We start from the raw sequence: 12811 nt of genomic DNA, 5'->3' as shown, positions 1-12811 counted from the left end.
GTTGGGGTTGTCCAGTGCAGGGACAGGAGCTGGACTCGATGGTCCTTGTGGGTCCCTTCCAACCCCGCACATTCTGTGATGACATCTCATAAAATCAAGGCAGTTGCACAACCAGGACTTGCATTTTGTGTCACAAGGTGGTGTTTGCTGTCACAACCGATGGCAGGACGGCCGTCCCAACTCTGCCATCTTGGTGGTTATTGTTGCTCTGAGCTAATATCAACTTTTCTGCCCAAAATAACACTTTGACGAATGTCAGTGTCCTGAAAGCAAACTGAGTTTGACTTGAGTTTTGCTCTGCAGAGGAGTCTTTTGAATATGGAAGATGAAAATGGATGTTGAATTTACATATATACTTAAAAATGATCAGACAGGATAATTTTTAAACATTTGATATTGATTGACAGGTAGTACCAAAGTGTGAAAAATGATGGAGATGCAATGAGAAGTTAAGCTTTTAATAGGAAAATTGCCACAAGGATCTCTGTGGAGGTGTCGTTCTTCTCATTCCTCCCAACCACAGCTGAATGCCTTTTACTTGCAAACTGTGTTTTCAGCATTAGTAATAATAGGCTAATAATACTCTTTTAAAATAATTTACAACACTACAAAGAATGGTTTAAAAGCCTCTAAACTAGAAGTGATCAATGACAAGAAATTGCAAACTTTATTAAAATTAAGTCAGCCTCTCCATGTCATATCTACTGCCAAAACAAAAATGGTTCTGGGTCCATTTGTTGAAGACAGGTGGAAGAATTTAAGCATTTCTGACTTTTTAAACCAGGGTGAGGACAATTGCTTTCATCGTTACAGCGGGAACACCTAGGTAGTGTAGTGCAATAACTGTTTGACCTCGATGTCATAACCAATTTTGTCAGACTGAAGTTTAGAGGCCTGTAGAATAGTCTCAAAATGGAAAAATGTTGAGACTTTTAAAATTATTTTTATATTAAGCCAGGCATTGCTGTAGCTGATACACTGTTCCCCTTATTGAGGAGCAATGGGCCCAACAACCAGAACTGGAATTGCTCTGCGCTTTCTGTGGCAGACACAACACATACATCATGTGTCAGGGCTCTTTAGCCCAATAAAGGAGTTTCACCCTGATGTCTGAATTTCTGTACTTTTGTGGGTTTGAATCAAATCCCTACAGTTACTTGAACATAGCGGTTTTTTGTAGCTCAGTATTAATAATAGGTCAACTGCAACTTTTCTTGTGGTCATGTTGCTGACAACATCTGTCTAATCTTACTCTCTGTGGCCTCTTGGAACATTCACTTTTAACACCCACACACAGGAGATATTTCAAGCAATTTCCTCTGAAGTTTATACAAAGCAAACAGATTTCTTTTCTCTGAAAGGTGCAGCACAAAGCAGATCTTTCTCCATCAATTCATGCTGAGATTTCCTTGCATGCATTTCAGAACTCTTCTGCTAGTCCAGGGTCTTAACCCAGTGAAAGCTTTAAATCTCACTTCTGTGTTCTATTAAAGGGTTTGTTGCTTTGTGTTCTTTTTAAAAGTGACAAAATGGAACATACACAAAGTGGTACAGCTTTGCGTGGCTTCACGTAGTTCTCCTAATCATTTCTATGATCCATCGCCTTCTCCTGCTTTCTCATTGTACATCTAACACACCGAGCAAAGCCAATTTGTGCAAATTCTGTGCCATCTAAATGATGATCTAAATTGCAAACCCAGTGATACCACTTAATTCCACCTAAAGAAGTGCACCTATCCAGATAGTCTCTAAACTTTGGCCCACTGATCTCATTAAGAGTGAATAGCCTTCCTTTTGATTGGCATTTTATCTTTTTTAATACGTATTTGTTTTTAGAAAAGAAGTCTAGAAATATCCATGTGTGTTTTACTCATAATCTTTGTTACTCTCTCGGGTTTTCAGGTAGTAAAACATATAAATACATTTACAGAAGACTTTTAATCAGTCCTTTTCCTCTTCCCCTGTGATTCTTGTACCTTCATTTGTAGAGTATTTCTTACTATGTTAGTCCTGTCCTATCAGTAGCTCTAAAAAACTACTTGTATTTTGTAGTTTTTCCTAATCAACTGTGGCCTTAGTATAGTCAAATGTTTCTTTACCGATGAAGAGGCCTTGCAAACACACAATCTGAGCACCCCGGCAGTCTCTTTCTGAACTGTCTGTGTGCTGAAGTGCTTTTAGAATTAGAGTATATTATGCTGCTACAGCAGCTTAACCTTAAGCTTGAATATATACATTAAAGTCAGTGACTCTCCAGAATGTTTAAGCTCTTTGCTGGGTGACGACTTACTTGTCAGCATAAAATTCTGTAAATATGCCTGAAGGATGAGGTTTAGTTATGACTTTCCACAGTGATAAAAAAGGTGAAACAAGTAAATTTCAACAAGTTATGAGTGAATCAGGTAAAAGATCCAGTTTAAGAGTCCCGGAGTTTGAATCAGGTCCCCACTGTATTGCTGAGCGGAACATGCTCCTTTCAGCAGCTCAGGAATTTCACTATCAAGTTTAAATCTCAGTCCATATGTAAATTGAGGTGTTTTTCTGTGCAGCATGAAGCTATAAAGCATCCTTCTAAACAAGGAGCAGCACCAGCCCTATGGAAATTTGCACGAGCGGTTTGAGTGCAGCGGGGCCTGGAAACACGCGCTGTGCTGGAGGTCACAGATGTGCTTTGTTCTCATGAGTAAATATTTTGGAATGTCATAGTGGGAAACCCTCCCAAATATTTTGCGTTCAGCAATTTTTGTCACTCGCAGCCTTGCTATATCCCTTTCTCTCTGCGTGGAATTCCATGCTTGCTGGTGTGCGATATGTTAATTTAAAGTATTTAGCTTGCACAGCAGAGTTTGCCAACGCCATGCTTGTACCGAGCATAAAAACATGCAAAATACATGCCTTTTACCCAAGAGAGATTTAGCATGCTGTTTGCTTTTTTAGATGATCGCTGAGCTTAAGACAGCCGTTTCCTTGCTGACGGAGGAGAACAGCCGGCAGCAGCTCGCTGCCGAACAGCGGCTCCAGGAACTCGGGCAAAAGTTTGAAGATAAGAAGCAGCAGCTGATTACAGATAATAACAGAGCAATCAAGGTAATCTGGGGATTTCAGTCACTGATGCTACTGGCTGTTGGAGCGTAATTAAGCGTTCCGCAGTGGGCAGATGGAGGCAGGTACCGTTCCTGTTCGCACAGCGCTCGCCGGTTCGTGCGCTGGACTGGACTTTGATGTTGCTGGTGACTCAGGCTCTCTTCCCTCTAGCTCATCGGGCGCCTGCACAAAGCGGTTGGTTTTGGCGAATCTAATGCCTCCACTTCACTCAAATACTTGAAACTTGCCTGTTCCCTTTCTTTTAGGGCTGACTCAGTATTTTAACATCTTTTCGGCACTTTACAGTACTTGGAAAAATGGTGAGAAATAGGAGAAGCGAGTTGCCCCACCAGTGTGGCGCGGGCTTGAGCTTGGTTTTCATCTTCCATGTTTAAGGCTGCTGTGAAGGAAAGTGTGTTCTTAGTTTCCACTGAAAACAAAGTCTCTGCAAAATATGAATGGAATAATCTATTTATTTGTAATTTTTTTGCATCAGATTTATACATATTTTGCATCAGAGCTGCATTCTCCGAAGGGAATTCTGCACAGGGGTTCTGAGCAGTGTCCCAGAGACTTTTAGCGCTGGTGCTGGGAATATATTTGGTGATATTGGGTCAACTTGGGGAAGAAATTGCAGGAGCTGTTCTGCTTGGAGCTCTTCAACTTTGTTTAGTATCATTAATATTGTACTTTTTAAAAATCTTTCTTTGAGACTACTGGTTTAATGGAAATGTACTGAAAGCCAGATACCCAAACAGAACATTCTCAGGCAGGTATACTTGGGAAGCTGTGTGTACTTCTGGAAGCAGAAAGAGGTGTTTTTAATATTCGATCACTTAGTATTTTGAAGAACCACACATACTTCTAGACAAGCGTATGCAGAAATACTTTGGTTTTTATTAGCCTGAGGCAAAAAACAATTGGTTTTGGTGCAAGTGGAATCCTAGATGCCCTGGAGATGGGGAACAACATCTATCCCGCGATAAGCTGAGGACCGCAAGGGATGATTAAAGAAACATTCTAAAGACAAAGCAATTCTTAATATAGCATAAGCCTTTGAGAACCCTTAATATCGTATAAGCTATTGAAAAGACTATATTTAGTGAATGCCCATTTTTTAACAATAACATTGATTTAAACTAGCATTGAGGAACAGATTGCAATTTCCTTTATATCATATTGGGTTGACTTCCTGTAAGACCTTCCAATTATTATTTCCTTTCAAAGGCAGAAATACATTTCTACAGAAACCAACTGGCTCTCAGAGAAGTTTTAGATTTAGTCGGTAAAGTGATATCCAGATGTGGATGCCATAATACATGATGTTGATGTTAATTCACATTCCTGACTCTCTTTGCTAGTTAAAGATTTCTGGGTTGTTATTATTTCACAGTTGTATCTATCTCCTTGATCTTGATATTTTTTTTTAAATAGTATCTTAGGCATTAGTGAAAAAGATTGAGTGACATTTTTAAGAGCATTTTGCTTCTTTTGACAACCTAAAAACCCTATTTGGCTTCAGATGGCCTCAGTTCGGGCCAGTTTGAGACACACTTAAACGCATTCTGCGTTATGCCGTGGTCTGTCTGGCCTAAGGACAAGTCAAAGTTTGTGCCGTCAGAGTCATAAAATCGGGACAAAATTTTGGCTCATCATGTTCCTTTCTGGTGGCCTACAAGGTAACCAATCTGGATGCCATCACGTCGCGACGCCTGATAGCAAAGACCTAATTAACAGCAGCGGTCTGACGAGGCGTTGAGCATCTGAGCGGCTCCTTTTCGCCGCCGTTGAGTTGGAGCCCGTTGGGACGATGGCAGCGCTGGCATGGGGCGCAATCCCAAAAGCACCACTCGCAAAGAGATCTTTGCTTTGAGCTGCCTAGGACTCGTGTTTTTTGGACCGGATTCCAAGGATGCCGCGATGGATCTGGCGTGGGGCAAATCCAGCAACGCTCACCTGCCCTCCGCGGCGCTCGGTGACGGGCTTACGCTTCAAAGATCAGGAACCGTTGGGTTAGACCGCAGGATTAGTTGAGAGCACAATTATATTAATGCCCTGCAGATGCTTGGAAAAGCTGCTTAAATTGCCATGTCTGTTAACCCATTTGCGCTGCTTCAGTCTGGGATTTCAGGCACCCTCCAGTCAGGTCTTGGGTGCTGAGAACAGCCATGCAGGAGCTACGTTGGTCATGGAAGTGTAGTATAAACCTATTAAGGCTAAATTTGGACTCACTTTCTTGCGTCCCGATAGCAATCTTGCCACAACAACCCAGAGCTCAAATGGTCAGAGCGTTCACCCGACTTTGCTGCTGCTTTTGGCAGCGGTTCCTGGCTGGACCTGGCACGAGCGTCAGGCTGATTGCGTTGTAGAGATACCTTGAGGTTATTTATGAAATCCCAGCCTTAGGTTGCTTTATTTTTTTCTTTTTTATGAAATCCTTTTGGATTCTGGGATTGCAAGTGCAAAACAGTTCCTGGGATTGGAACTGCAAAACATCTTCAGAGCATTTTTAATGTAGAAGTCGGTGGCCAAGTGGGGACTCCACATCAAAAAGTAAGTTCTGGAAAGAAAGGGATGATGGAGAGCATGCGGTGACAAAGCCACAACAGAAAAGGGAGAAAATGATGCTTTTTTGCCAGAGAAACCACATTTGTTGTTTGGCTCAGATCGCAGATTCTAAGATTCTCTTATATCCCCTGAATTAACACCAAAATTTCATTAGTAAAACATGGTTTGAAGATGACATATTTCAACACTGTGTGTGTCAGCCAGCTTATGATCAGATTCATTCTGTTAATAAATAAGACTTAAAAGATTTCTAGGAAAGAATGTCATATAATAATGTTCCCCTTCATGTGAAAAATTTTGAAACAGTTGTTTTTTCTTCGTTTATGTTTAAAATGTTGAGAGAGGAAAAAAGAATCAAAAGTGTATTTTATAGCTATAGCAGAACAAATGAGCAAACTTCTGGTTTTAGATTGTGTGGAGCTCTGTGAGCACTGAGTATTTTCAGCATCATCCCGTGCTTGTTGGATGCTGTCGCATCTTGGAGCAAAATGATCGTTTCCTCTCTGCAAAGGTTGGACTGAGGGTTTTATCAACACAGTGAAATTCCTCAATGCAACTATAACAAAGTATTTACCCTGCTCTAGTTACGCTCGAGTCAGTCCCGGTGCGGGGAACTCTGTTCCTTTTATTCTGGAATCTGTTTCCATGGGGGGTGGGTTTGCATTTCTGTCACTGTTTTTCTGCTCCAGGGCCACAAGTCCTTCTGCTTTTATTTGCATAATCCCCCCTCCCTTTCATGTTTGGTTCCCGCTAAAAGTAAAACAAATTCATTTTAAACCTCGGCATGTTTTAAAGCTTTCAGGACATTTCTTTAAGGGCACCTGATACATTTGTTTCCAGAAATATACTGATTGTGTTTACAGATGTCTCTAAAATGCGGTGTATCAGAAAAACTGTGCTCTTAAAAATGTTGTGAACACGCTAATTTTGCATTGAGTTATATTTCAATATCAACTGTATTTATTTGCAAATTCCGCTTGCAATTGTAAATAATATTATTGCATTAAAAGAGGAAGCACGTCAGGGCTATGGGAGCATTGACCAAGTGACTGTATTCCTGCAGAAGTATTTAATCTGTTGTCCTCAGAATACTGTTGTCTCTGCAATAGCCAATGCTGGTTTCAGTAGAAATAATTCTAATTTGTTGGTTTAAAAGTCCCAAGCAAAGCTAACTCTCATGTTTAGGTGTCCTTATTTGTGCTTATTAAGGGAGGAGAGGCATCAGAGAGCGTCGAACCTGAATTACCCTGATCTGGAGTACGGAGGAGAAGCAGTTTGGGTTTTATCTTACAAATGAGACACTGGAGGGTGAAGCCTTGGCTTAGTTAAGGTTTGTGGCAAAGACTGGAATTAACTCCGGACTCCCGAGCTCCGGATCCGCGGGGCCGTCGAGGCTGGTTGTTCAGGAGGCTGTGACCGTGTGGAACTGGTACCACCGAGGACATTCATTAGGAAAAAAGAACCTGAAATCTTAGCATAGACAAAACCCCCAAAACCTACAACTTAGGGTAAGGTGAAGACGTTATTTCAAGGATGTTTTGTTAAGCGAGTTTTGTCTTGTGGTTTTGTCATTGGTGCGGTTGGGGTGGCTGCTACAATCGCGACAACTGTTGAAAAACCGTGTAATGAACTTTTTCCAACAGGGCCCACGTTATTTATAAGCATTTTTTAAAAATATTTTCTGGTATTTTTTATATTTGACCTTGGCTGAAGGGGTGGGGCTGTTTTAGCCAAGAGTGCCTGTGAAAAGGAGGTGTCAGAACACGCGTTAGTTTGTGATGGTTCGATGGCCACGGACGTGCCAGATTCTGTCAGTCCTTGGGGACCTTCCGACTTGTGTGTGTCTGTGTGTCACAAAGTTCTCCAGAGGGATCTCAAATCCGTCTAATTGCATTTGTGGCGAAGCATCACCATGATGAACTGTTTGGCGTGGTGAAATAAAGAGTTCTAAGGGACCCTCTTCCTCTGTTTGATCTGCAGAGGAAACCGCATCTTCCCAAAGGGCAGGTAAATGAAATCTGCAGGACTTCTGTGGTTTTTCTTTCTCTTTTACGCAGGGTCCACACTCTGAGGCACCTGATTTTCAATGTCTTTGTTTATATGAATCCTGGTTTCACCCAAATTCAGTCTGTTAGACAAATGAGGGTTTAGCCCCGAGCTATCGACTGTTTCTCATCCTCTGTCTCTTGATTCCATTACATGGTTCTCTTTGAAAGGCTGTATCGATACATTCATTATAAATGGTAATCAAAATCAGCTTGTGTTTGGGTTAAGGTTAAACAGTTGTTAATCACAACTGAAATACTGATTTCCAGTAGTCCTCTCTCCTTTCCATAATCACATCTCTCTTTCCGTTGCCGCAGAAGTGATTTGTTGTTTGAAGCATAGCACCTTCTCTTCAGAATCACAGCCTTTCAGATGTTGGGCCAGTCAGGCAATCCAAGTGCCTGAGCATCTGTAAGTACTTTATAATATCTTTGACATGCTTTAGTGAGACAAAGAATTGAATCATCTTCTTTTCCTGCAGCAAGCTTTGCACTCTGGCGTTTTGCTTGACTTTTCGTGTCTCAACACGTTGCAGAACTTACCATGGCCAACAGCAAAATCAGACTTACAAGTTTTACAGAAGAGTCGAACTAGCGCTTGCCGAGTCCTCTGAACTGCAGGCTGGTTTTATCTGGCAGGTTTAAAAGTTTGTACTTTTGCTTTCTTCTACATTATCATTGTTATCCTCGGTGTTTTGCTTTCCCTCCAGAAAGCACTTTGCTGCATGAAGTCTTTTTTGGTTGTTTTTAGCCGCCTTACAGCTGCCAGTCTCCAAATCATGGAATTAAAGATTCCATAAATGCGTATCAGAATGTAAAGGCTTATAAAGCTAAGCAATCAGGTTTGTTTGTTTTTCTTTTAATGAGGTGGACTACACCGATTTTGCACTGGAAAAATGGTGACAAGGAATTCAAAACAAGCCATAAAATTCATTGCTTTGAACAGGAGCAATAGCACTGAGTGGGGTCCTGGGTGATTCGAAAGGTGGAGAGAAAACACTCTCATTAGTAAATGTGAACTAATCCTGACATCAGGCTGCGCAGCTAATAAAGAAGCACAGACAGTGTTTATAATTATGATGTAAGAAAATGAAAATTAGCTTTTTCAAGGCCGCTGTGATGGTTACAGTTTGCTGTTCGAAGATGTTTTACTCTCTGAAGAGCAGAGGGGCTTTAATGTGGAGGAGAAAGTGACGCTCAGAAAGGCAGAGCCGGGGCGATACCCACAAGTCTGGGACTTTACTGGAGAGAAGAAGAAAGCAAAGGAAGAAAAAAATAAAGATAAAAACAAGTGTCTCATGTCCTCCAAACACAGGGCATCTGTACAACAGTCTGTGCGCAGCGCTGTGTAGGCTTTCCAAGGGCTGCTCTTTGTTCCAGTTCCAGTGAGTTCCTGGAACGGCGCCGCCTTCCAGCTCCTGGAACAGCCCTGGCTGCGGCCGTGGAGGTGGAAACACAAGATGTGCGAACTGCGTATTCAACCAACAAAAGATCGCTGGGGAAAACGACACCTTCAAAGCGAACCTTCCGGAGTCCACAAACATTTATTACTCCGCAGTAAAGATTTTTAAAGCCTGGCGCAGTAACACAGGTTGCAGGGTTTGGCAAGTGGAGATTCAGGGTGGTGGACCTCATCTACTTATCAATGTATATTTCCTTTAGATATCTTTCTTATGGTGTGGCTGATCGCAGGAGCGAGCTGGCATAGCATGAGATGGCATTGGCTGATTCCAGCATGCCTACAAAATTTCCACTCTTTGTGTATATTCTAATATAGGATGCTCTTGTTTTTTTACTAATGATGGTGCTGGGTGCTCCAGGGGTATCAGCAGGAGAGAGTCACTGAGAATTTCAACTTTCTGCATGTAAACGCTCTTGCCAAAATGAATGTTGACTTTAGAAATCTTCAGATTCCATTTAGAATGTTCTGCTGGCTCTCCAGCTTTACATGTAACCGAAACTCAAGCAGATCAAATGTCAGAGTATTTTTGAAGAAACGACTGGTGAATGCTTTTGAACGGCGGATCACAGTGAAATAGAAATATCTTTGTTAAACTTACCATTTTCATAATGGTTGGGCTTTTCTGAAGCGTAACAAGAGAAACCTGGTGAATCTGATACCTGTACAGGGCAACTATTTTCCAATATTTAAAGGCAGTAGAATCAAGTGGTCAGTAGCACTCTGAGAGTTTTCAGAAGTCATCGCCTTTATTTTCTATAACTAGAGTGGTTTTTTTTCCATACAAAATGAAAATACTTATTGCTTCCTTAGCATTAAAGGATTAGTTACAAAGCGCTACTAAAGGAAAGCAGCCAAAGCTGCCGTATTTCTGCCACTTTCTTGCATCAGTGAAGCTGAGAATAAAGGAGCTTTCCAAGTTACAGTACTGTACTTGAAAAGGGAAGAAAAATAAGAAGTCTGCGGTGGCTTTTATCTGTGTATTGAGTAGATCAGATGGCAAACTCAGCCGGCAGCCTGGCAGGGAGCAGCTCCTGCTCTTCTCGGGAAGCCCTGAGCGCTGGGAAGCAACACCAAGTACATCAAAAGATACAAATACGCGTCGAGCGCAAAGTTCGGCTCGTTCAAAACATCTGCCTAATTAGCACAAGTTGTATGTTTGCGAGTTCTAGCTCGGACTTTCTCACAGTCCCGTGCTCGGCAGAAGCGGCTTCTTCATCTCGTAGGTTTGTGTAAGAGGTTAAACCTCCAAACGCCGTCACCAAACCCGACCCTTCGGATCCGCGGTACAAACCGATCCTGTTTCCTTCTAGCGTCAATCGCCCTATTGTGCCCAGCTAGAAAATAGGAGATGTAGCTGTTAGCCAATTTTTTCTTCTAGAAGAACGAGATCGTTTTAATTGAATGTTATTATCAGCCGGTTCTTGTGGTTTGACGCGCATTCAAAATGAAGCAGTTCATCTGCTTAAAGAATGCGTAGGCACTAATAGAATAACCTCAGTAAGTTTTTGGATGCCTCCATCCGAAGGGAAATTGGTTTGACTTGCCCTTCAGTGGAAATTCTGTGTGCTATTGGCAGCCAAAACAGCACTAGAGTCCAGAAACAGAAAAATATCTATTCCTGTATATCGTACTTCGATCCTTTTCTCATTTAAGTTTGTATGGTAAACATTTTCAGTCAGGCCCGGTACACCTTGCCTTGCAGCTCGAGGAAACCATCTCTGTGTGCTCATATAGTACATGTGTATGTAAGAAGGTGAAGAACGACGTTAGTTTTATTGAAAGTATACATTATACGTTGAACCTTTTGCACGTGGATTCTGCACTTACTGTGCATATTCCACCTTGCGTTGGCGTTTGGGATGTCTTCCCCGGGAATGCTTCATGCACCATCTACACTCCTGATTTTCTCCATTGGTGAACAGGATTTGATATAGTAAATATTTTACTTGTTGACCCTTGAAAACATGCATGAAGAAGACTGGGAACCTCAAGGCTGAAGCTTTTTCTTAAGCTCTTCTGTGCAGACATCAATAGTTTTGTATCTTGGGCCACTTGAGAAAGCCTGAGGTTCTCCAGCGAGGAGACTGTTTGATGGAGCAAAAAGGGTTCACCTGTTTTCTTCTTCAGGGGTCTGCCTGTTAAATTTATTCTCAGGAAACTGAAGTAAGTGTTGCCTGCAGGATAAAATTTAGGACTCTAAATTAGCTTCTTGGCAGCGTCCCCTTTGAAACCGCCAGATAACAGAGGACTGGAGGAGCAGTAAAGCAGAGATTAGTCAAGCACAACAAAAGCCTCGCTCCTCTGACACAACCACTTCTTAACTTCTTCTGTTACTAAAACTGTCTCTGCTTATTTTTAGTTCAAACTTTCACAGCACTGAAGTCAATAACTTCAATTAAGTCAATATGTTAATAGTTATGAAAGCAAATCCGTCAGCACTGATTCGTATTCATGTACGACTCTAATCCCCGATACAAGACAGTTATCTGCAGCGGTGGTGAATAAACCTGTTGGAACTGCCTTCACCAGCTTGGCCAGCCACCTAGGAGACCCAAAATTTGTATTTCTAATGTGGAATATGTCTCCTACATTTGGCACTCCAAGAGAAACATATCCTCAGTGAAAACCCCAGATTGCCAATTATGAAGAATTCATTAAGAGCCGCTCGAGTTCAAAGCGAAAAGCCCAGTTCCTCACAGGTCAGGGCAGCTCTTTCCATGGTTCCTGCTTTGCCTCCAGCAGCAGCTCATCTCCAGAACCTGTTTATTTTTCTGCCAGGACTCTTGGCAGGTGAACAGAGTCACATCAGATCACCTCACGAGTATTTTTGTGCTGGAAACTTATGCCCTGAATATGCCATTTTCCTGGCCCAGCGTGGCATGAGATCATGGGTTTCAGACCTGTCTGTGTTGGCCTTAGAAGACAAAACACGCAATGCAGCGTTCGCTTCCTTTTTTCAGATCTGCCGTAAAGTCACAGCTCAGTTTTGCGCTGGGGTTTGCTCTCTGAACAGTTTGGAACAACACAAAGGAATAACGCAGCGTGGGGAGGGAGGAGAGCATCCCTCGATCGTGTCCTGAACCATAATCAGGTCGTTTGTGAAACTAACACCGACGAATCCAAGTCCTTCTAGAACCAGTTCAGGAGAAAACAAAACAGCCCGTTTTCCTGGGATATAATAAGTTAGGACATGTCAGCACCGAGGCTTCAGGTGGGTACACGGTGGTTTAGGAAAGCACAGCACGCGCCCTCTTGCCAAACAGGCAGCGGTGCTAGTCCAGAGCCCATCCCGGTCCTGAGAGTCACTGTCTCAGGGGTGCGACATTTTAATGTCAATAAAAGGTTGTGCTAGCATTAGAACTGTAAAAAATACATTAAAGCCTCAAGTGCTGCAACGTCTTCCTTTGTATTTGCTCCATGGCTGCTCAGGGACTGCTGTGGGTACCCAGATGTCTACCTTGGCCCTTTCATTCCTCTTGCCAGGTGACTCGCTTCTCACCCAGCGTCCGCCCTTCCACCACCAGCATCTAAACTGGGGAGACGCGGGAAGATGCTTCTTCACGGGGGGATGATGCTTCTTCATGGGGGATGATGCTTCTTCACGGGGGATGATGCTGCAGGCGAGCGCCGGGTCCTCGCACACGCGCCAGCC

General features: G+C 42.5%; 1 protein-coding gene across 2 annotated transcripts in view; it reads left to right on the top strand.

Moving 5' to 3' along the window:
• CEP112 (centrosomal protein 112) overlaps positions 1-12811 on the top strand; it is a 143703-nt gene that overhangs the window by 105429 nt on the left and 25463 nt on the right. For both annotated transcript variants that reach the window (XM_082066904.1, XM_082066905.1), the window contains exon 23: positions 2938-3087. In XM_082066904.1, coding sequence (XP_081923030.1) covers positions 2938-3087 — 150 coding nt within the window. The remainder of the gene's footprint in view (positions 1-2937; positions 3088-12811) is intronic.

Source organism: Streptopelia decaocto, assembly GCF_964273445.1.
Source record: "Streptopelia decaocto genome assembly, chromosome: 16".
Classification (NCBI taxonomy): domain Eukaryota; kingdom Metazoa; phylum Chordata; class Aves; order Columbiformes; family Columbidae; genus Streptopelia; species Streptopelia decaocto.
This window is presented reverse-complemented; position numbering and strand designations above follow the sequence as displayed.